The sequence below is a fragment of the Botryllus schlosseri genome, chromosome 6 (genome assembly GCF_051294905.1).
Source record: "Botryllus schlosseri isolate E-star chromosome 6, Bs_hap1, whole genome shotgun sequence".
NCBI classification, from domain to species: Eukaryota; Metazoa; Chordata; class Ascidiacea; order Stolidobranchia; family Styelidae; genus Botryllus; species Botryllus schlosseri.
In genome coordinates this window covers 27745300-27767800 of record NC_137241.1, presented here as the reverse complement: position 1 = coordinate 27767800, position 22501 = coordinate 27745300, and the positions used below count along the sequence as shown (strand labels likewise).

General features: G+C 40.2%; 1 protein-coding gene across 4 annotated transcripts; it reads left to right on the top strand.

Moving 5' to 3' along the window:
• The first annotated feature begins 10557 nt into the window (after positions 1-10557).
• LOC145441938 (vitamin K-dependent gamma-carboxylase-like) lies at positions 10558-21637 on the top strand. 4 transcript variants are annotated; one of them, XR_013915920.1, is made up of 17 exons: positions 10558-10761; positions 11414-11575; positions 12799-12964; positions 13021-13099; positions 13821-13927; positions 13990-14153; positions 14209-14371; positions 14441-14531; positions 14981-15112; positions 15540-15697; positions 15756-15934; positions 16809-16933; positions 17516-17663; positions 19106-19148; positions 19209-19316; positions 19406-19550; positions 20811-20915. XR_013915920.1 is itself a non-coding variant. In XM_080319890.1 (17 exons), the coding sequence occupies exons 1-17, from the start codon at positions 10668-10670 to the stop codon at positions 21492-21494; spliced, it is 2079 nt and encodes a 692-aa protein (XP_080176016.1). In that variant the 5' UTR covers positions 10559-10667; the 3' UTR covers positions 21495-21637. The 4 variants fall into 4 exon arrangements, 3 of the variants coding, with proteins under 3 accessions (XP_080176017.1, XP_080176016.1, XP_080176018.1); XM_080319890.1 differs by lacking the exon at positions 19406-19550 and adding an exon at positions 21440-21637 and having other exon boundaries at positions 10559-10761; XM_080319891.1 differs by lacking the exons at positions 19406-19550; positions 20811-20915 and adding an exon at positions 21440-21637.
• Positions 21638-22501: the final 864 nt, after the last annotated feature.

The following is a 22501-nucleotide window of genomic DNA, read 5'->3' as shown; positions in this document are numbered from 1 at the left end:
ATGCCCTCAAAAATCAGTGACAGACGCCCTTCAGAGACCTATCTCCCACTTGATCTTCGAGAAATCCGACAGTTCTTTGGGCTTCGACCGTCGCCGTTGTGGGAATCATCGAGCCTATAGAGGCCCAAAGAACTGTCGGATGGCTTCAAACTCTTCAATCTCCCAAGCATTTGCTCCTGACAAGCACTGATCAATAATGCGCTTGGAAGTGACGTCCATTTTGAATCGGAAAGACATGGATTGGAATTGGTCTTCGATATTCTGTATTTTACTCGGATGTCCACTTGATAGACAGCCGACCTCGGTGTTCGTGGATCAATTCACGGGGCCGCAAACAAAGTAGCCCATGTATCATTGTTTTTTATATTATTAGAATCAAAAAGAGCAAAAAGTGTTTGTTGTGTCCTCTCTCCTACGGCCCACGAGGTTTCACCACTTGGTGTTATAGACAGGGCAGGACCCTTTCATTGTCGGCAACTTCAATTTTCTTTTTGTCGTCGATAAGCCCTGCAATATGGCTCCCGGCTGTATCGACCGTGGGCTGTGTCCCCTCTTCGTCGAGGACTGGTCGCCCGATCGAACGCATTCGAGGTCGAGGACTGCACACCCCTAATCCTCCACGAAGTTTCGTACCTCAGTGAACTTGAAAGCCCAGCACCCTCTGACCGGAAAACCGTCCTTGCTGCGGGGGTCATTGTCCCAGTCCTCAGCTGAGCTCCGAGCTTGAACGCGTTCGACCAGGCGATGTAGCTCCTCCTGCTGCTTCACGATCAGAATCCAAGTCCCTGAAGCTTCGTGACGGTGGTGCTCATCTCTGTGGCCATGCAACCGAGGACGATCAGTTGGATCCACCACTGCGACGAAGGTGCACATCCCGGACTTTTCTTGTTGATAATCTCGAGTAGGAAGTGCTCACGTTCCTAATTGACAATCAACCGGTGTCAACAAACTTGGACAGGTACTTTTCATCTCCTGGATCAAGTCCTGTTGCCGTCTGAGGTAGCCATTCAGTCCCATTGTCGTGTGGGCGAAGTGATTCTTGTAGAGGTGGCGGTATTCGGCCTGCGTCACAAGGTCCAGTGGTGCAGTTTGCACCATACTCGCACGATTTCATACCCTGCCGCCTACTCAACCCTTCTCGCCACGCCTCTGATCCATCCAGTAAGTGGAAGTACTTTTAGCGCTTCCGAGACCCCCTCTCACACACACATGCTGTTTCTTGTGTGTTCTTGTGAGTTCCCAGGTTGTTTCAACAGTATTTACGCTGTTCTGACTCGTTTATTTCACTAAAAAACTTGAAAAAACATCGTCCAAAAAAAGCTTATTTTTGGATGTTTTCAAATCTTATTTTTGGAGAATCTCCAAAAATAAAACCCAACATCCAAAAATAAACAGGCCTGGTCATCACCGTTTGCAATTGATGTGATAGTGAAGTTTGGTGAATAGTTTCAGGTTTTTGGAGCAATTTAAGAGGGAATTTTCACTTTATAACCTAAAAAGATATATGTGACACGTATATATTGTCCAATAAATAAAAACCGAAAATGTCGTCGCGGGCCGCACAAAATGCTCTGGCGGGCCGCATGCGGCCCGCGGGCCGCGTGTTTGAGACCTCTGGTATAGAACATCGTCAAAATCAATGGATACCAATACCGGCTTTTGAGTAAAATCCGTTTGCTGTACTATGTACATGATAGATCAGCACACACTGAACTTCGGAAACGGAATTACTACCATTATCTTTAAGTAGCAAGCCTGAAACTTGGAGCAGTGTTAAATACTACCTTCACGACATATCATACCAAGTTTCAAGAATTATCATGGTGCGAAACACCGTCAAAATCGACCTATACCAGCAAAGGTCGACTCAACGCATATTACGGTAACCGAGTTCAGATATAGATACGATTGTTACATCACACCTTAGGGGCGAGTAGGCATAGTTGCCCCGGTTACTCGGCCATTTTACGAATAGGAGAGAGTAAATCATCGTTTCTTTATTGTGCGCGGCTTTGAGAGAATAGATAGTGAAAGCTTGTTATGAGCGCTACCGGGGCAAGCCCCGGCTAGGCATTCACAAAGCGAAAACACAGAAGAGAATTCGATTTTCGCAGAGACTTCGCTATGTATGGGCGTTTGCAAGCGAAAGCACAAGAAGAACGCGGGTTTCGCTGTGATCTCGGTATATATTGATTGCTGTGCGTCTATAAATGGTTAAATTGTTATTGAACAGAATTTTAGGTGGGGCAATGCCCCAGTTGCCCTATAGGACGAGCCGCCACTGTTATTTCCAATTCTCTGTTGCTAACGATTAGGGCTGGGCACAATGATTCGAGTACTCGAATCTGAATCGAGTATTAATTTTAATGATTCGAGTAGAGTAGTAAAAGACGATTTTTTCGAGTACTAAATTATACGCTTCTCGCCATTGAAAGTTAATTTATCAATGAGAATTATAGTTTTGATACTAATTTTCACTGTTGAAGCGTTGGAACCTTGATTAGCCGTATCGTAGCATGCGAAACATCTAGTACAAAGCTACGAAGGCTACTGGACGTAGCACATTTCCGAAATCATGATTATCCAACAACATTGTCATCAAGTGGAATGAATTCGGTATGGTCGAAAAATACCAGAGTATCATTTATGAGAAGGATAACAGGCATTATATTCTTTGTGGTGGCGTAAAAGATACATATTTGCACTTTGACGTATTGTATTATGGTATGACGTCATAATGAGTGATACTCGATTACTCGACTCGACTCGAAGCATATTACGTGATTCAGAATCGAATCACTCAGGTACTCGATTTTGCCCAGCCCTACTAACGATTACCCCTGACGAGTGTCAGCCGAAAATATTCGGGTTCATTTCAATATGGATATACTATTCAATTGAATACCGAGAAAGATACTACCGAGAATGGATATGACCGGGAAAATAATAAAATCATTCAGAGGCATTCAAAACGCTGCATTCTCGTTTTGCCAGGGTATTGTTGCGTCATAATGACAATGCAAAATTTGCGGCTGATTTTGGGGGTTCCGGGGCCACGAGCAGTACTAAATATATATTTTCGCAATCAGTACAGCAGCAGCTTTTCATTGTTACCCGTTTTAACAAATTTAACGCACAGTAAGCCAGTCAAAAATGGACGCAAAATGGCCTTAAAGATCGAATGGAAAGTATGACGTGAACCAAATGCAGTGCGCCGTTCGATAAAGTTGCGTCAACACCATTCAGGACGCTGTGGTCCCAGTGTATCTTCCGGATCCGGTGATATATAATCGATGCTCAATTGCTCAATCATGTAGTTTGGTGAAGTTGGCTCGTATAGATTTCCATATAACTGGAGACAGGCATCATCGCCACGAATGTTCCAAGTTAAGGAGAGTTAAAGGCGAACAGATGGCTTCAACTGAGAGATGATGAGCTTGAATACTTGGTTAGCCTGCAGGATTACCGGACCACGACCTAACGTATCGATCTCGCCTTTCAGACACATGCCACCTCATTTTGTCACTTGCCTTTTATAATCCCTGCTTTACTTTTCATTCAGTGTGCAACTGTGCATGCCTCTTCGCTACTTAGCCTAGGCCAAGGTGGGTGTCTGATGCCAAAGACTATACTTCAAGTCGTTTCGAAACCTTCCTATCTTTCATTGTATCGCAGTTTTGTGGTGTTTTGAAATGATGATAATATTAATAAACAGATAATACTGATACTGATTACAAATCCACGAAGCAAGTAGGTTACATCGTACAATCATAACAATTCATTGCGTTGCTGCGCTGTGGTACTGGTGCTGTGGTCTGGTATCATGAACAAAAAAGACCCGTTGTACTATACAGATTATAGTTGTACTCAGAAAATACTTTTGTGTTGAAGAACTATCCAATGCAGTGTTGGGATGACTCGAGTCATGACTTGACTCGAGTCAGACTCGAGTCACCTTTTTCGTATGACTTATGACTTGACTCGAGTCACTTTGCTAAAATGACTTGACTTGACTCTGCGTATCAGAAATGTGGATTGACTCGTGACTCGGAGCAAAATTCGCTAGTCAATTTCAAGTCATCAAGTAATCGGTGTCAATAAATATCACTGTATCTTGCATATGTTCGGATTGTTCGTAAAACGCTGGTGTAACCCGTGAGAGCGGCCAATCATTCAGGGTGGGTTTCAAAAAGTTGTCTTAATTTAGACCTGGCTTAAGGCCAGTGAATGACTTGGCCGAGACGCCAGGCGACGGCGGTCTTAATTCGGTTTCAAATGTCAATTTGGCGCCGCGCTCGGCCAAGTCCGTTAGTTGCGAGTAATTACTGTCTACTTCGTCGCTGTAGCGAGTTCAACACGGAACCGAGGCCAGATTGTTATTGTTTTGAGTTGCTCGTGGATGAATGAAAGGTTGCCAGTAAACTCGCCCCAAAGTAAATTCGGCCCAGGCAAATTCGGCCATTACATCAGTAAATTCGGCCCACCGAGAATATTGTATTAAAATGTATTACCAACCGTTAACATGAATTAATTACACAATTATACTATTATTAAGTGATTTGGATGTCAGGGTATGCGTGGATCGCGTAATCACGGGAGATAGCGCGGATATTCACGGGGACCGAATTTACCGACGGCCGAATTCACCGGTCAATTCACTGGTTACTCGGTCAATTCTGCCCTCGGAGAATTTTTTATAAAAATGTATTACCAACTATTAATGTGAATTAATTTCATAATTATATTATAATCAAGTGATTTGGAGAACAGGGTATGCGTATAAATATATCTATATGTATATATATATGCCGATGTTTACGGGGCCGAATTTACCGACAGCCGAATTCGATCGGTATATTCGGCCCTCGGAGAACATTGTGTGAAATTGTATTACGAACTAATAATGTGTATTATATTACCTAATTATAATATTATCTAACCTGAACCCTAACAATAATCCTAACCCTAATTCTAACCTAACCCTAACCCTAAACCTAATCCTAACCTAACCCTAATCCTAACCTAACCTAACCCTAACCTAACCCTAATCCTAACCCTAACGCTAATCCTAACCCTAAACCTACTAATAACTAATAATGTGTATTATATTACATAATTATAATATTATCAAGTGATTTGGAGGTTAGGGGTTAGGTTTAGGGTTAGGATTAGCGTTAGGATTAGGGTTAGGTTAGGGTTAGGATTAGGGTTAGGTTAGGTTAGGATTAGGTTAGGGTTAGGTTAGGATTAGGTTAGGATTAGGGTTAGGTTAGGATTAGGGTTAGGGTTCAGGTTAGGTAATGGTATTGTAACTGTTATTGTTACTCTGGCCCTGGCCGAATTTACCGAGGGCCGAATTCACCAACGGCCAAAGTGACCGAGGGCCGAATTCGACGGGCCGAATTTACTTTGGGGCGAGTTTACTGGCAACCGAATGAAAGGAGATCAGTGGAGGATTATGGAATTGCTGGAGTTGTTGGAATTTACTGACGATGATGATGAACAGTACAGACTCCCAAGAAAGTATCTCGCAGATGTTCAGAACCCCTTCGAAAGGGATTCGAACAACGAGTTCAGACTGCGATTCCGGTTTTCAAAAGACGCAACTCACTATCTTTTTGGGCTGTTGAAAGATGATGAAGAATTGACCTGCAGAGATCATGCTCTTCCGCCAATACTACAACTAACTTGCGCCTTACGGTTTTTCGCGGATGGCCATTTTCAACAGACTGATGGTGACCTAGCTGGTATAAGCAAAGTAACTGCTCACAGAAGCATTCACAAAATTACCCGTGCCATATGCCGCAAGAAGCTCCTGTTTTTGAATTTTCCTACTGACCTCGCCAAAGTAAAGCATGCATTTTATGACAAACGTTGTTGGAGCAATCGATTGTACTCATCTACCCATAATATCCCCTGGCGGTGATAATGCAGAGGTGTTCCGGAACAGAAAAGGTTATTTTTCATTGAACGTTCAAATGATATGTGATGCACAGCGAGTCGTAACAAACATTGTCACACGTTGGTATGGATCTTGTCACGATTCAAGAATCTTTGACAATTCGGTGATCCGTGATCGATTCGAAGATAATCAAATCGATGGATATTTGCTTGGGGATAATGGATATCCACTGAGGAGCTACTTACTTACACCACTATTATCACCAAGAACATCGGCCGAAGTATAATCACGCTCATATTGTAACCCGCTCTCGCATAGAGCAGTGCTTTGGCATGCTGAAAAAAAGATTTTTCGCCTTAGCTATACCGATGAGGACCAAGCTCAGCAATTCCACGAATATCGTCGTGGCCATAACCTGCCTTCATAATCTGGCTATTCGGACACGACAGATGACTGATGAAACGGAAGTTGATGACGTATTCGAACCAGATGCTTCAGACCACCCTCATGTCGCATCGACTCCTTCTGGACAATCCGAGCGACAAAGCATAATTTTGAGATACTTTTCAAACTAATCCATGAATATTCTTTTTCTACACATTCTATTTCAATTACAAAGAAACAAACATGAGCTTTATTGCGTGTGTCATGTAAAAATGAAAATTCGCATAGCGGCTGATAGTAAGTTTAACACAGTATAGCAGGATAGCATAAAACAGTATAGCAGGATAGCATAAGCGCCTAAGCGGTGTAGAAAAACGGTGGAAGCAATTTTATAAATTGCAATACAGGATAGCATGAGCAGTGTGGAAAACCTCGGCAAGAAAAGAATGGCGTGTCAACGAAATTGAACTAAGTATACAGAAAATTGGTTCAGACACTGGATTCAGTGAGCAAAAATTCACTGATACTTTTTGTCCAGCATCTCGGACTTTTTTTTATAATGATTCACTTTGAGATCATGCTCAATTTGTCTCATTCTCGTCTCCGTAACTCTCATTTCCAAATCCTTTTCCAGGAGTCTTTTTTTAGCCTTGCTCTCCTCCAATTTAGCGTTTAGCACATCCAACCTCATTTCTTCATAGGTGGCCTTAGGCTTAGAGCGAGCTGTTTGGAAAGATGAAAATGATAAATACCATGAGTTTTAAAAAAATGTTGATATTTATATTGCTGCAATATGTCCAAAATTCCGCAGTTGATTGCAGGGGTCGGCAACCTCTGGTCCGTAGACCAGCACTTTTCAAGTCCGTTCCTGGTCTGCGAAAAGTTATTTTGGTCTGCGAAAAGTTATTTTATCATGCTTTGGCAAGTAAAGCGGGTTTTCATAATTATAGTGGTCGTTGCGCCTCATGCTTTTTACAATCGCTCTTCAAATTTTTCCAGAGTTTTTTCAACTTGTCCTCATTTCTCTCCACTTGTGCAATTCCTGATGAATTGAATTCACTGACAAGTTTGCGCCAGGCCGCTTCTTTATTCTTTCTAAAATCCTTATCGCTCTGTCCACTAGTTTTGCTGGTAATCAAAACGGGGTAATTTCCAATCAAGTCGATAAATCCATTTTTTTCAGCTGTGCTGGAATTCGGAGCGCGTGCAGTGCCAGCCATTGCTTGTTCAGGATAATAAATTTTGAGTGGTGATAGCCAAAGAGTCAACTAGACCAAATTGAGTATGAGCACAATGCTGGTAAAAACAATACCTACGTCATCAGCAATATTTAATAAAGTCAAAAATATACATATTGATGAAAGTTCCATATAGTCAGCACTATTGCTGAAAGTAACAGCGGTTGAACATATTTACGACAACGCTCATATGGGTGGGACGAAAATGGAAATCAAGATAAAAAACCATGCAATCTGGCAAAATTGCGTGCAACGTTGATTAGGCCATACTGTACCAAATACGTACGATACATATTTTCATTTTTCTAATGACGCGTCATGCGTTCACTTTTTGGCTATGACCCCAGCAAAGGCAAACTGTCAAAACACCGACATGCTTAAGAGGTAACCAAGAAATTCTGAAGAGTCAGAAAACTGCAATGACAAGGTGACAGCAAGATGCAGACAAGACGTCACAACCTAATCTCGGTGCTTCTTCGATACATGTGCCATATTAATCGATGTTCCCCATGACCACTCATCAGCATCATTACCTTAACGGATTCGCATCGCTGACTATTGTTTACCCACATAGGCAGGGGAGATAGCGTAGTGGTAACGATAAGCGTCCACCAATCTGACATCCCCTCTCTCGTAACCAGAGTCATATCATATTCGTAACTGAATCGATTGGGGCCAGCGATCGCGGGTTACAGTGGTCATGGGGAACATTGCTTGATACTATATGGTGCGGGTATGGAAGAAGTGCTGATGTGTCCTGTGTGCCTCAGGGCTCTGGCTATCCATTTGACCTGAAATCCGTTCAGTATACGAACACCCCTGCAGCATTCCCCTGTAAATCCCACTATATAACGGTATGACATCAACTTGTCACGTTTGTGATAAAAACATTGTTCCAAACTGCCTGAAAGCAATATACAATGATCTAATCTGATTTGCCAAGCTATACATCAGAAAAACGGCCAGTATCCTTCAACAACCAGCACAACAGTTACCAGCACTGGTGACTTCAGCCTACCCCCTAGCTGGCTTGGATATCTGTCTTAACTAAGCGCACGCTGGAGGGGAAATCCCCTCAAGTCACACTTTTGAAACCGACTTCAGCCTGAGGGGTGTAGCTTAAGCCCGACGACGGGATTAAGTTGACTATTTGAAACCCACCCTTCAATGACCGTGCGTTTTACTAAGCCTCCATTGTTCTCTCACAAATAAATTGACCGCAAACAAAGTGATCGAAGCTTACAGCTTACGTTGTCGCAACCTAGTATAGTAAAGTAATTTAATAACGAAATGTATAGTTCTGTTCTCTGTTCTTACCTTAACTAAACCTCTTGTTTTATTGAAATTGAATTCGAATATAGTTTATATAGTCCTCAACCATTGGTGCAGGCTCGAATTGTATCAATTTTCATATTTCATATCAATTTTTAAATGAGTGTAAATTCGTTTCTCTTTTCTCTATCTTGGATGGTAACTGTAAACTGAGGGTATGCAATTACTTACGTAGTTTAGCATTTCTACGTATATGTGGGCAATACAGTGCCTTCTTAAGTGTATATTTAACTCTGTATTCGTTGATCGGTTCAAAATCACGGACCACTCAATCTGTATTTCAGACAGCTTGCAAAATGCAATGACATAATCATGCCTCATACTTTTAAAAAGCAACTTGACTTGAATTGTGACTTATATTATTATTATTATTATATTTAAAAACAATTGTAGTGACGCATATAACAACTATGGTATTTTGCGTCACGACATAACAGTTGCTAATCGAATCGATATTGTGATTAGTAAATACAGTCAACTAAACATTTAGTACTGTCTCTTTGTCTTGGCAAGGAATTCCCACAGCAAAGGTAATATATAATCGGTAGTTATTATATTTTCCATGGTGAAGGGTACTCTCAAGTCCAGTACGGCAGCTCTAAACTGGCATCTTTCGTTGGCGTACTTCGCACACTCGATAATAACGTGCTCTGCAGTTTCTTCAACATGGCATGTGGTACAATCGGGGTTATCGGAGCATCCAATTTTGCTGAGATGGGAGTTGAGACGACAGTGTCCGGTCCGTAATCTGAAAATGGTGGTTTCGGCACGGCGTGGCGTGGTTAAAGTTGGTAGTTTTGTGTATATGTCAGGGCAGAACTGCTTGAAATGTGCTCCAGAGGCGGTTTCGATGAAACGTTGGTTCCGGTCTTGCCTACAGTGACTTAAAATCAATGAGTTGGCCTCGCTAGAAGTAAGATCTACACTTTGGTCAGCGAAGTCATGGGCCGCAGCCTCTTTCGCAAGTCGGTAAGCGACTTCATTCCCTTCAATACCACAGTGTCCTGGAATCCATAAAAAAGAAATATCTCTGTGGCTTTCATGTAACAGATGGTGAGTTAGTTCTTGGTTCTAATATTTGATTGGAATTGTGACTTGACTCATGACTTGACTTGACTTGACTCGACTTGACTCGAGTCACCTCCAAAAATTGAGCGACTTGACTTGACTCGAGTCACCTTCGAAAATCGATTGACTTGACTTCACTCGAGTCAAAATGTGCAACGGCTCGAAATGACTCGTGACTTGAAGGTAGTGACTTGATCCCAACACTGATCCAATGACGTCTCCGTGATGGTTTTATCATAGCAATTTACAACGTAGCTACGTTGTAAATAGCTATGGTTTTATAGTGTATGGTTATGGCTTTGATTCGATAGCTGGGTATATCTGAAGAACGAAATTACGCTCAAAATTTGGTCTTGCATTTTTTATGTACCCGCTATGCTCTGAAACTACTTTTATGATTAAAAACTATCCAATCACGTTTCGTGAATGATTTTGTTGGTATATTTTCAAGTGGACGACTACAGTCCCAAGAGCCATAACTGCATGGTTGGAAGATTTTGTTTGTGTTTACCATTATGAAAATCTCAAACGAGTCGCCCTCGTCTTATTTTCACTCACTTTACTGGTTGTGATTATGCTCGGTCAGGGATCGTTATCTGCATAGCCATAGAGCCTCTTTTTGCCAGAAACTAATTTTCTAATTCGAGCCTGTCAATTTCCGTACAGGTTCCAATCAAACGTTATTGTAGTAGTTTTTGGGTGTTTCAAAGAAAGCAAAGTCCCTTCAAGAGTCAACCCGAAAGATGTTCTTCAAAAATGGATATAATCTTGATGTTGAACGGTTCCTCTTTCGTCGCTGTGACGCATCTCTTTTGGCATTCCTTCGGATAAGTTTTGGTTAGATCCGTACATGAATTCATTGTATAGCCCTGTCTGTATTTTAGCTATCCTTCTACTACATGTCGATGGCGTGGTTCTATTAGATTTCCCTTATAATCTGTTTCATTGACTGAGAACTGGGAAGCGACAAAGTAGTTGGATATTCATTTACAGACACTGGTAGTGGAATTATGATGTGGATAATTGTTTGATTCATTTCTAATTGCCTAGCTGAGATAAATTGTCATACTAATACTAATTCGAACTATTTCCTACATTAGATTTACATTGCTGTATTGAATATTAGTAAAGGAACTACCGTTACTGTGTCATATACCATAAAGTTTTCGATAGCAATCACTTTCCAGGTTTCGTTTATTATGGATTCGACATGATCCGAGCATGCATGTCTAGATGGTCATTGGTCATGCATTGCCAATACAATCTTTGCAAACAATTATGTTTGTATTATGGTTTTGCCCAGCCAAAGATACTACAATATTGTATTGTATTGCTGTTTCATGGCTTTGTAGCGACTTCAAATTTTTAATACAAACTTAATCCGATGACACTCCCATTAATGTGCATTGTGATTCAGGTTGTATGTTCCTTGCTTTGATTATTAATTTGCTTTTTCCGTATTCGTGTCCTCAAACTTGTTTCTCTTCAGGATTTTTCATGATGATGGATGTCATCCAGGAAAGAGGGATGTTTCGAGCTGATCAGAGATTTGGTGTTGAAAGCGCAAAGTTTTGCACATTTCCTCTCATTCATGGATTGAAGCCTTTCAAATTTGATGTCATGGTTGTGATGTATGCAATATTATTTTGTAGTAAGTCATACTTTATATATGTTCTAGTTGGACTGTAACAGTTTAAGTAGGCCTATATGGCAGTTGATGACATAATTAGTAGCTCACACACCATACCTCCTAAACTGGAAAAGCTCACCTACAAGCTCGCTACGGTAGTTAATTAGTGCTTAGCGCTTGGGCTACAGTAAGTTTGTAAAAAAATAACTGTTCGCTTCAAATATTACTGGCTATTCGGTAAAATTGTAAGGTTGGCTGAAAAAACACCAAATACACCACTGCACACCAAATTGGCACAATTCCAACCTGTAGAAGTGAAGTTATTGGAGATATTTATTTGAAAAAAATTAGTTAGTTGTCTAGAAAAATATGCATAGCAAATTTGCCTCAATTCCAACTGGCAGATGCGAAGTTATTGCAGTGTACAAAACTTTACAAATTTGAAATAATAGTATTTAAGGTAGGTAGTTATATAATCATTAGTTAACGAATGTGATGTGTGGTGTTTTTTTAGCCAACCTTTCAATTTTATCGAATAGCCTGTAAAATTTGGAAACAAAACTTGTTTTTGATCAGCCCCAGTCTCAGAGTTGTACGGTAGTTTTGTTGTTGTAGTTGTAATTTTTTGGTGACTCGACTTGACTCCTGTCATTTTTTCAAGTGCGTAAAATCACTCGAATTGACTCGTCTTGTACTCGAGTCATTGTGCATGACTCGAACCAAGTCATTTGACTCGAGACTAGGACAGCCAAGACAGACATTTCATTGCAACTTTGAAGAATAGTAAAGATACGACATTATTAGTATTTCATCTATCAGTCCTGATACTTGGAAAATAGGGCCAGAAACTGTTAAGACTGAGGAAAATTACCATCCATTCTATATAATCGAGCGGTAGGTTGAACCGGATTAAACATAATGACTTGGACTCGGAGTCGAGTCAAAACACTATGACTTGAACTTGAACCCTAATGTGTCTCAGACTCTCAGCTGTAGGCCTACCGAATTGAATTTCATTTTATCGCAGTCTCGTGGTGATTTGAAATGATCAAATTATTAATAATCTGATACTGATACTGAACAACTATTCAACACCAATGGAGTGTTTCTGTGTCACTCAAAGCTCCTCATCATATGTCTTCAGATGTGGTTAAAGAATTTATCGTTAGTAATCAAGTAGTACACAAATCTTTGTGCAGTCATCGCCCATCCTGGCTCTGAACAAGTACCTTTTTTCTTTTCAGATTCGTTTTTTGTTGCGATCGGCTACCTTTATCGACTCAACATTTTATCGTACACTGTAATCTACTGGTATTTCTTCATGTTGGATACAAGTGTTTGGAACAATCATTCTTATTTGTTTGGTCTCATTGCTGTCCTTCTTGCCGTGTCAGACGCTCATCGTTACATGTGAGTTAATTGATGTGTACCTTGCCTGATGATATCATAATAGTACAATTCTGCAGGTCTGTCGATAACTTGATATTTGGTAACAATAAGAAGCCGACTGTTCCACATTGGAATTATGTGCTCTTTCGTTTTCAGGTAAGAGATGAGTTATAGTTAATAATCGTTAGTTTCAGAGTCACATATTTGACACTTGTGTATGTATTACTCTGCATTTTGTTATACCGGTATCTGAAGAGCTTCTTGGAGGTTCAGAACTTCAATATACAATTGAATGGTATATTCATATTGAAATGAACCCGAATATTTTTGGCTGACACTCGTCAGGGGTAATCGTTATATCTGTTAGATTTCCACACTGTATTGGTGTATACTCTTTCAACATACGATTTTTAAAGATGAAGGAGTTTGTTTACCATCTCAAAATAGTACATTGAGCTTAAGATATCCCTTCACCTCGATTATTCAAAATTCCATGCCAGTGCCGTCATATTTGGTGATACGATTGTTGATACACAATGTTCTTTCCAATTCTCTACTAGTTGCTGAGAATTAACCCCTGACGAGTGTCAACTGAAAATATCCGGGTTAATTTCAATATCAATATACTATCCAATCGTATATTGAAGTTCTGTACCTCGAAGAAGTTCTTTAAAGATGAAGTGTTTCTGAATATTTCTGAATTATTTTTAAATAATGCATCAAGAGTTTCGGTCCAATAAATGATATTGATCACCTATGCTTTTTGTCTTCAGATATTAACTGTTGAAAAATGGTTATGTTAGTGGAGCTTTTCTGTTGTTTCTTCACGTAAATTACTGGTATTTAGAACGCTCTGCTCTTCTTTTGATGTAAATAGGTGTTCATTGTATATTTTTATGCCGGCATCAAAAAAACAGAAGGAGACTGGCTAAAAGGATACTCTATGCAAAAGTTGTCGCGGGAATGGGTATTTGATCCGTTCAGGCAAGTCTAATATTTTTCTGTTCAGCACCGCCGGTTTTTAATTGCGACTGTAATATTTTCAGGCCTTTTTTATCAAATGAAAGTATCGATTTATGGATTGTACATATCGGCGGTTTTATATTTGATATATCCGTCGGATTCATGCTGCTTTTTGAAAAGACCAGAATGATTGGCCTGACGCTATGCGCATCATTTCACGGGATGAATTCGGTTATGTTCAACATCGGTAAGATTACCGACATTTATAAGAATCAGTATTGACGGGCTTTTGTAAATAACAGGTATGTTCCCGTATGTGATGATGGCGTGCTCTTTTATATTCTGTGATCCCAGCTCTTTCCGAATACTATTATCGCGAATAGCTGGTTGTCGGTGGTACGTTAGTGTGAAAAGCGAGAGTAAAGTGTGTAATGAGGAGCGCAGCAAGGAATCAGTCGAACCAAAGTATGTTGAATTGGTACCTGTATTCTATTGATATTATTGTTGATCATTTTTCAAAAATTTACTCTCCAGGTGGACGCTCACCCGATTGCTGGTCATGTGCTTCTGTTGCACATACGTCATTACACAGTCGTTCTTACCATATTCACATTTTATTACAAAAGTGAGTATGAATTACTTTTTAAGCAGTTATGCTGCAATGCCAAATTTTCCGTTAGGCCTGGATTTAGTCATATACTGCTTGTCTGTGGCATTCTATTTTTAATCTTGATCAATTTTGATCTGGAACGTAAGTTCTATCATTGCATTTGTTATGTCTCTCAGATTTTTGTCACAGATTATACCATTCATATTCATTTTTGAGTTGTGTAGGCCTACTTGTTTTGCCTGCTTTTGAGAACGGCAGTTACGGTACGCCGCTATTAGGCATGGTACATGAAGTTTTGAGCTGTGTAATTTTACTAGTTGACAGAAAACTAAAATTAAGGAGACTACGCAAACACACAAACCCATAAGGAAAAGCAAGATCACCAAAATGTGGTGACCTCTCCTCTGACCAGTTCTGACAATAATTCCGTTATTATGAGACCGTAATATGATCATTTTACACAGGGTTACAATGGATGGGTGCAAGGGTTGTACGGCTACAGCTGGGACATGATGGTTCATTCTTTTTCCAATCAGCACATCAAAATCACATACAAAGACCTCGATACTGGAGATGTAGGTTTCCTGAAGCCCGAGGTAAGTAGTTTTAAATGGATATCTATTTCTTAATAAAATATTCTTATTACCGTATTGATCACGAATAAACGGAACTGGCAACTTTTCTTTGCTTTGAGGCAGAGCGGGAATACTAAAAATTTACAGCTTTCACTAATTTGATTGGAATTTAAATTAAAGATGAAAGTTTTTTTTTCCAAATTCGAGCTTGGCTCTATGCAAACCATACAGATCTCCTACGGTAGCATTTTCAGGGAAACCTGAAATTAGATAAGAATTAATATTACAGCATAGAAATACTTTGTTCATTAGATTAGAATTAAATTATCGGCATTTCACTCTAATTAGTCTGACTGGACTACTAGAATTATGTAATTGTCCAAGTCCGCTTTGAGGTTTTGAAAAATCATTTTCTCGCGGTTTTCAAATATTTTGAACTTTGTGACAGGCGTTTTCACGTAGCAAAAGACTACGTTGGACACTACAACCGGCGATGGCATATCAATACGCGGTCTGCATCGGCGAACAATTAAAAAATCTAGGTATAAACAATTCAGCTGTGTACTTTGACGTGTGGAAGTCAATGAACCGCAGGTTCCAGCAGAGGTGCGGCCAATATCTGTATGAACCGTTGTATGTTGTATATTGAAAATATCTCTTTCAGGATATACGACCCTGATATGGACATCGCAAATTATCAGTGGTCGGTGTTTGAGAAGCCGAAATTTGTGTTGCCGCTGTTGAGTGATCTGTCGAATTGGAGAGAGGAGCTAAAGACGATTAAAGACAAATGGAAAAACTTTACTACAAGTCATAGAGTTGTGTTTGTGTCTGATTTTCCAGGTTTGTCGGAATTGTATGATATCGATTGACATTACTGACTCCATATTCAACATAGCAGCTTACAATTTTGTTTTTTACTTTTTTTAAATAGCGGTATTTGCAAACCAAATATAAATATGTTTCGTTGTTTTCTCGTGGGAATTTGATATAACATGCTCAGCTGCCAGTATTCTCGTACAGCAATAGCTTCCGTCGTGGATAAGATGATTACCTTAGCGATCAATCTGACGACTATGGGTTCGAACCCTACCCGGTCAGATTAAGGAATTTGCATTTAAAAGTGGTGCTTGGCACTCTGGACTGTGCTATTGTGGAGAGGAAAAATACTGATGATGTATTGACTCAATACCATTGTGTTTCCTTTGCATTTCAGCGCTTCTTTCCTTGATGTGGAATAAAATTGATTCAGCTATTGAAGCTTGAATCAACAGGCGGCGTACATGAATTCTGCCATAGGCAAACAGTTAATGGATAATTCTATTTGTGCGAAAAAGTATTGATACGGCAGATCTCTCATCATTGGGAGAGGCCATTCTTTCACTTATGTTCCTCGGAGCTGAGTTTTATCAAAAATCCGGCAACCTACGTTATGCCAAAAGAAGGAGTTAGTGTATGATTTAAAAATTGAACAATAAGCATAAGTCATCTGTTTGCCTTGATTTTTTTGAATTCTTTACGTCAATAACATCATATTTGGCGATGTTAGTGTTTTCATCGAAAGATTTTTGAAATCTCTACTAGTTGCTGACGATTACCCCTGACGAGTGTCAGCCAAAATTTAGGGTTCATTTCAATATCAATATGTTATTCAATTGAATTCCATTCGGTCTAGTAATAAAATCTTTCGTCTTAGCCGAGTCTTGTTCATTCCCAGGGCTCCATCTAGACAATTACGTCAGCAAAGACATCGGAAGCGCTGTCATCCATGTACTAAGAGGAAAGGTCGTCGTTCATATCAATGAAACAAAAACTGATTTAATTGCTGGAGAGAATCTGCAGGTAAACATCTTTTTGCAATGCCGATAAAGCTAAGTCGTCCACCACTGCGTGAAATAGCCATCGCGGTAACTGCTGAACAATGCCAAGTTGGGATAGAATTAGAATTGCTAAATTTTCAAAAACTTAGAGATTGAATTCAATTCCGAATTTGTGAGCAGGGTTGTAAGTAACCAAGTCGAGAGTCAATCTCACTTTTATAGTTTTGCCTCGGGTCAAGTCTAGTCATTTTCAATTCACCGTCAAGTCCGAGTCCAAGTCATTGTGTTGAATGCTCAGTTTCCAGTCAAAGTCTTGGTAAACCACCTTTTTATAACTCCATTTGGTGATATCGAATAGTTTGCATTTGTAACATACTAATTTTCCAATGAAATGTCAGTCTTGGCCGTCTGAGTCTCGAGACATATGACTTGGTTCGAGTCGTGCGCAATGACTCGAGTCCAAGTCGAGTCAATATACGATCGCACTATTCAGTTTTCCTGTATCATTTTAAGGAAAACTACAAATTAGATTAGACTTGAAATTTGAGCGTATAAACAATTCACTAGTTATCCGGAATAAGCTCGGCCGATATTCTCATATTAGATTCCGGCAGATGCCTTCCATCGCGTAGAAACCGTTTCGGAAGATTCTTCGTGTTACTATTATGTCTACGTCAACGAGACTGTGAAATCTGTTAAGAGATTGACGGCTGAATACGGATCTTGGCTCAAAAGTACGAGAAACGATTGGAGTGAGTCTGAGTAGTCTTGCTATTTTGATGCAGCCTAATCTTGGACAATTCCGCCTCGAATCACTTTCCATCTATGTGTCATTATTATCATTGTTGCTGTTTCTTTGTTTGTTCTGTATTTCGGTTGGATGACAGATGGAGTCTCTCCGTTTCAATGTGAATATGATCTATAGAGGCGTACTTGCTGTTCAGAAAATACGTTTGCTTCTTTCAGAGTTACTCAACTAGGTATTGCCTACTTTCGCTACTTACTCGACTGGCTAGTTTTAGACTGCTCCCCTTGCTATTTCCAGTTCCACTTCTACGTGTATTTGACCCGAAATTACGTACATGTTATGCTTGGGCTTTGTGACGTAGAAAGAAATTTTTTGGACTGGTTCGCATCAGTCTTGTCAGTGAAATTGTCGCAACAAATGGGCGAAATAGTCCCCTTTATCACGGCGAGGGAATGTATTTTCAAAAATTGTTCTGTTTATGCTGTCCTCAGTCATTTTGGATTGTCGTGAAGCAGGGTTGTAATGACTCGAGTCATGACTCGACTCGAGTCAGACTCGGGTCACGATTTTTTTATTAACTCGACTCGACTCGAGTCATTTTCTCAAAATACACAAATGACTCGACTCGACTTGGACTCAAGTCATTGCGCATGACTCAAACCAAGTCATATGACTCGAGATTCAGACGGCCAAGACCGACATTTCATTGTAATTTCAAAGAACAGTAAAGTAACGACCTTATTGGGATTACGTCTATTGGTACTGGTACTTAAAAATGCGACCAGAAACTGTTAAAAGTGAGGAAAATTAGTATATTTATAAATGCGAACCATTTGATATCACCAAACAGAGCTATAAGAGTGGGTTTAATAAGACTTTAACTGGAAACTGAGCAGTCAACACAATGACTTGGACTCGGACTCGAGTCATAATACCATGACTCGGACTCGAACCTCTGCTCGATGACTTGGACTCAGACTTGACTCGGTGGTGAATTGAAAATGACTCGACTTGACTCGAGTCAAAACCATAAAAGTGAGAATGACTTGTGACTCGGAGCTGTGCGACTTGGTTACAACCCTGTCGTGAAGGTCCGTCTTGAAATTTGAAAGCAGCCGTTTCCGATTTACTACCAAACGTATGCGACACCGACTGCTTTTCAGACCCATCGTTTTATATTTCTATTTGAAGTTGCTTTGGCATGTCGTAGACATCGCTACTTCTACTTGGAAAATAGAAAATCACGGCATTTCATCTGCTTCTATGTAGGTAGCAATTATGACTACTCTGAGCAGTAAGCACCTTCACTATGATATGCCGCAAATATCGACCTATTTTATTGTGCCTTGCTGTGGATATTTTCCCGCACACATTGCGAGAGGGTTGATTTGTATTTAAACACTGTATTCCATATGTTACGTGCTCGCAGCTCCTGATCATTTACAGGTCAACTGTACGAAGGAGCGCCCGCACCAGAATTCACCAAAGAGTAAGTGCAAATAGTAAATACACTGTTTCCCTATTAAAAACGAGATTTCGTGATACGCAGAGTGATTGACCTGTACAACAAAGAACAGTATAAACGCGAGTATTCAAACGGTTTGCGCGCTCGAATGGCACACCTGTTAAAGAAAAAGCTTTCCATGTTACAGAGAAGGTAATTAAAGCGAAATGCCAGTGGTCCAATTATGATTGAATTTGTGAAACGTTTCCATGCTCTAATTTAAATTCTAATCTAATTTCTAGTTATCCTGAAATTGCAACAGGAGAGCTGTAAAGTGCGAAACGGGGCAAGCTTGCTGTACAGCAGGGGTGTCAAACTCGACTTGCGCCGCGGGCCGGATTCAAACCTGATTGCTCGCGGGCCGCACCAGTCAAATGATTTCAAAAAGTTACCTCAAAATCCATGGCCTTGTTTTCCACCGGAATGCTTTCTTATCAGGCATGATATTATATTACGAATCATAATAAGGGTGCTATTCTAGAAACACCGTCATTCGCAAACAACGGAATCGACAAAAATACGATGATAGGCAGGTTGAACACAGTTATAAACCACTAAAACAGTGGCTCTAACGGCGATATAAGTTGGTCCGTTTGAATTTAATTCATTATCAGCATAATTGCAGTACAAGTTTCCCTTGCAGCCGTGAACTTTTGAGTCGGAAGTGACACAGCACTGCATATAACGGTTTTGCAGCGTTTTGGCTTATGTGAATAACTACTTTTCGGTAATTTTTTTCCATAAAACCCTCAATTCAGTGTGCAATTTTTGCCTTCTCGAAATCGGGTTGTCAATGGTCAGTGGAATGAAAGTACAATACCATTGTCGGATAGTAGAAACGTGGTCTATGAACTGAACACACTCTACATTTGCTGACTTGAACGATTATTTAAAGCAGTGGTTCCCAACCTTTTTCGACTCATCGCCCCCTTTTCAAGCTCAACGCCGATCATCGCCCCCCAGATTTTGTGAACCGAAAAATCGGTATATAATCTGTAGTCATCGGCGGGTTGACTAAAAAAAAAATGGTCAACGTTTCGGATCGTTGTCGAATTTTACACTTTTGCAACCAAATTTCCGTTGGTTGTCCAAAAAAAAAAAAGGTCATTTCTCCGAATTGACTCCAATATAGCCGTTTTAACGCGTCATCGCCCCCCTAATGCCCCCTTCGCTATTTTCGCCCCCTTTGTCATTTTCGCTCCCCTAGGCCGCCAAATCGCCCCCTGGGGGGCGATATCGCCCACGTTTGGAACCACTGATTTAAAGAAAGTATAATAGTTCCGACTAAAATTTCAACATTTTTAGGAAATGCAATGGGTGATACAAAGTTTTTCAATTTACTCAGAATTGCTACGCAGGCCGGATTGAATCGTCTGGCGGGCTGTATGTTTGACACCCCTGCTGTACAGACATTTGTAATTCACATGCTTATCGAGAATTAGCTTTGATTGGTCATGAACTGAACTTTATTCCATTTCCAAATTTTCGTGAATTCAGTAGTTCTAATGCTAATATGGTTTGGAAGGAACTGTGTAGTTATTCTAACTCTAATCTAATTTGGAAAAGTAGATGAGGTTCCAGTTTTCTGACTCTTTGTTTGACGGTGGATATTTCGAGGATATATTCATGGCGTCGGCTTCATTTCAGCTATTTTCTGTTCTGGTTTTCGCTGCGAAATCTGGCATTCGGAACCCCTCCCGAGCAGACTGTGGCCGTGGAATCGGCGCTATTGAATGGCTTGGATAGCGACAGGTTTGATGTTGTTGCTCGGATGTGCTTTCTTCGCACGATCTACAACAGGGGTTCCCAAACTTTTCACAATGCGGTTCCCTTTGAAAACCTGGGAAATCAATGGCCCCCTATTTTTTCAGCAGTTTGGAAAAGGTATTTTATTATAAAAACTCGATTTATAGAGTAACCAGTAGTTAAAATCGTAAAATGGTATAAATACAACGCACAAACATGATATGTTCATTTGTTTTCATACATTCAGTGAATTTGAGTGAACTAAATTGACTTGTTTTTGCTCTAGCAATTTTCTTAAATATCTGGTTTGGCGGTGGAGGAAAGAAATTAAACTCAGATCAAGAAGTCACTTATTGCTATACTAGTGTTTTTATTAAATTTGAATTTAACTTCTTTTGTTACGGTGGAGTAGACTTGCAGATGGTAGGGGTCATGAGTCATGACCCACAGGTTGGGAACCCTGGTCTACGATACAATATACATTGTGCACAGGCTTAAACACCCAGTTAAAATTGGTCGCTGTGTTTCAGCACCGTGCGAGAGATCACTGCCGGGCCCGGCGATGGCAAGAGAATTGAACTGTGACATCGCCACATTTTGGACGCGGACTGGATGTCGCAGGGAAAGGCTGTTTTATAATACACGGACACGTTGCGTTTTGATCATATTTATTCTGTCTACATTTCGTAGCCTGGCTGCACTCCATTCATTAAATGATTTTTAAAGAAGTTGTAAGGCGTAGCGCCAACTTCCTCGCAGAATATCTCGTTCGAAAATTGAGTTATCACAGAACAGAATGTCTTACAAATATAAATGGAGCGTGCATACTAGTGACGGTCATTGAACGGACTCGGATGGAGTTAGGACCGGATTTTGAGACAGTCGGATCGGATTCGGATTCTATTGCATACTTTGTTTCGGATATTTTTGGGTAATTCTGACCAGACGTGACTTTAGATTTCGAGTCAAAAGAAAAAATCGTCCTCTGGACAACCAAACACGGACAGTAAACACGTTCTAATAGGACTGCTAACCTAGGCTTACCATACGTCCTCTTTTAAGAGGATTTGTCCTCTTTTTTGACTTTTGTGGAAGTGTCCTCGGAGGACGCCCTTTTGTCCTCTTTTTTGAGATTTTGTCCTCTTTTTTGAAAATTTAGGTCAGATATAGAGGAAATTGCGAGTGATATGCCGCAAATTAGCGCAGAAGTGAAGCTCCGGCGGGTATTTCGGAGGAAAAGCGGTGATTTCAGCTCTGAGCGAAATGAAGACCTTTTTTTTTTTTTTTTTTTTTTTAGTCAACCGACCGCAAAGTGGGAAAAATTCACCGGTTTTTGAGAATTCTACTCCGGTTTTGTATCTTGCAAATTTCTGAAAAAGTGTCCTCTTTTTGCATTTTCAAAATATGGTAAGCCTATGCTAACCTCTCTAAAGTTGTTCTGTCAAAGGTGCGCGCAAATATAAATCGGCGAACCCTAACCTTAGCCTTTGTAAAGACTACTCTGCTTAGATGTACAATTAGGATTCTTCGGACAAGTTATTCGGTTCGGATTCTGTACGTCATTATTCGAATTTGCATGGATTTTTGATTGA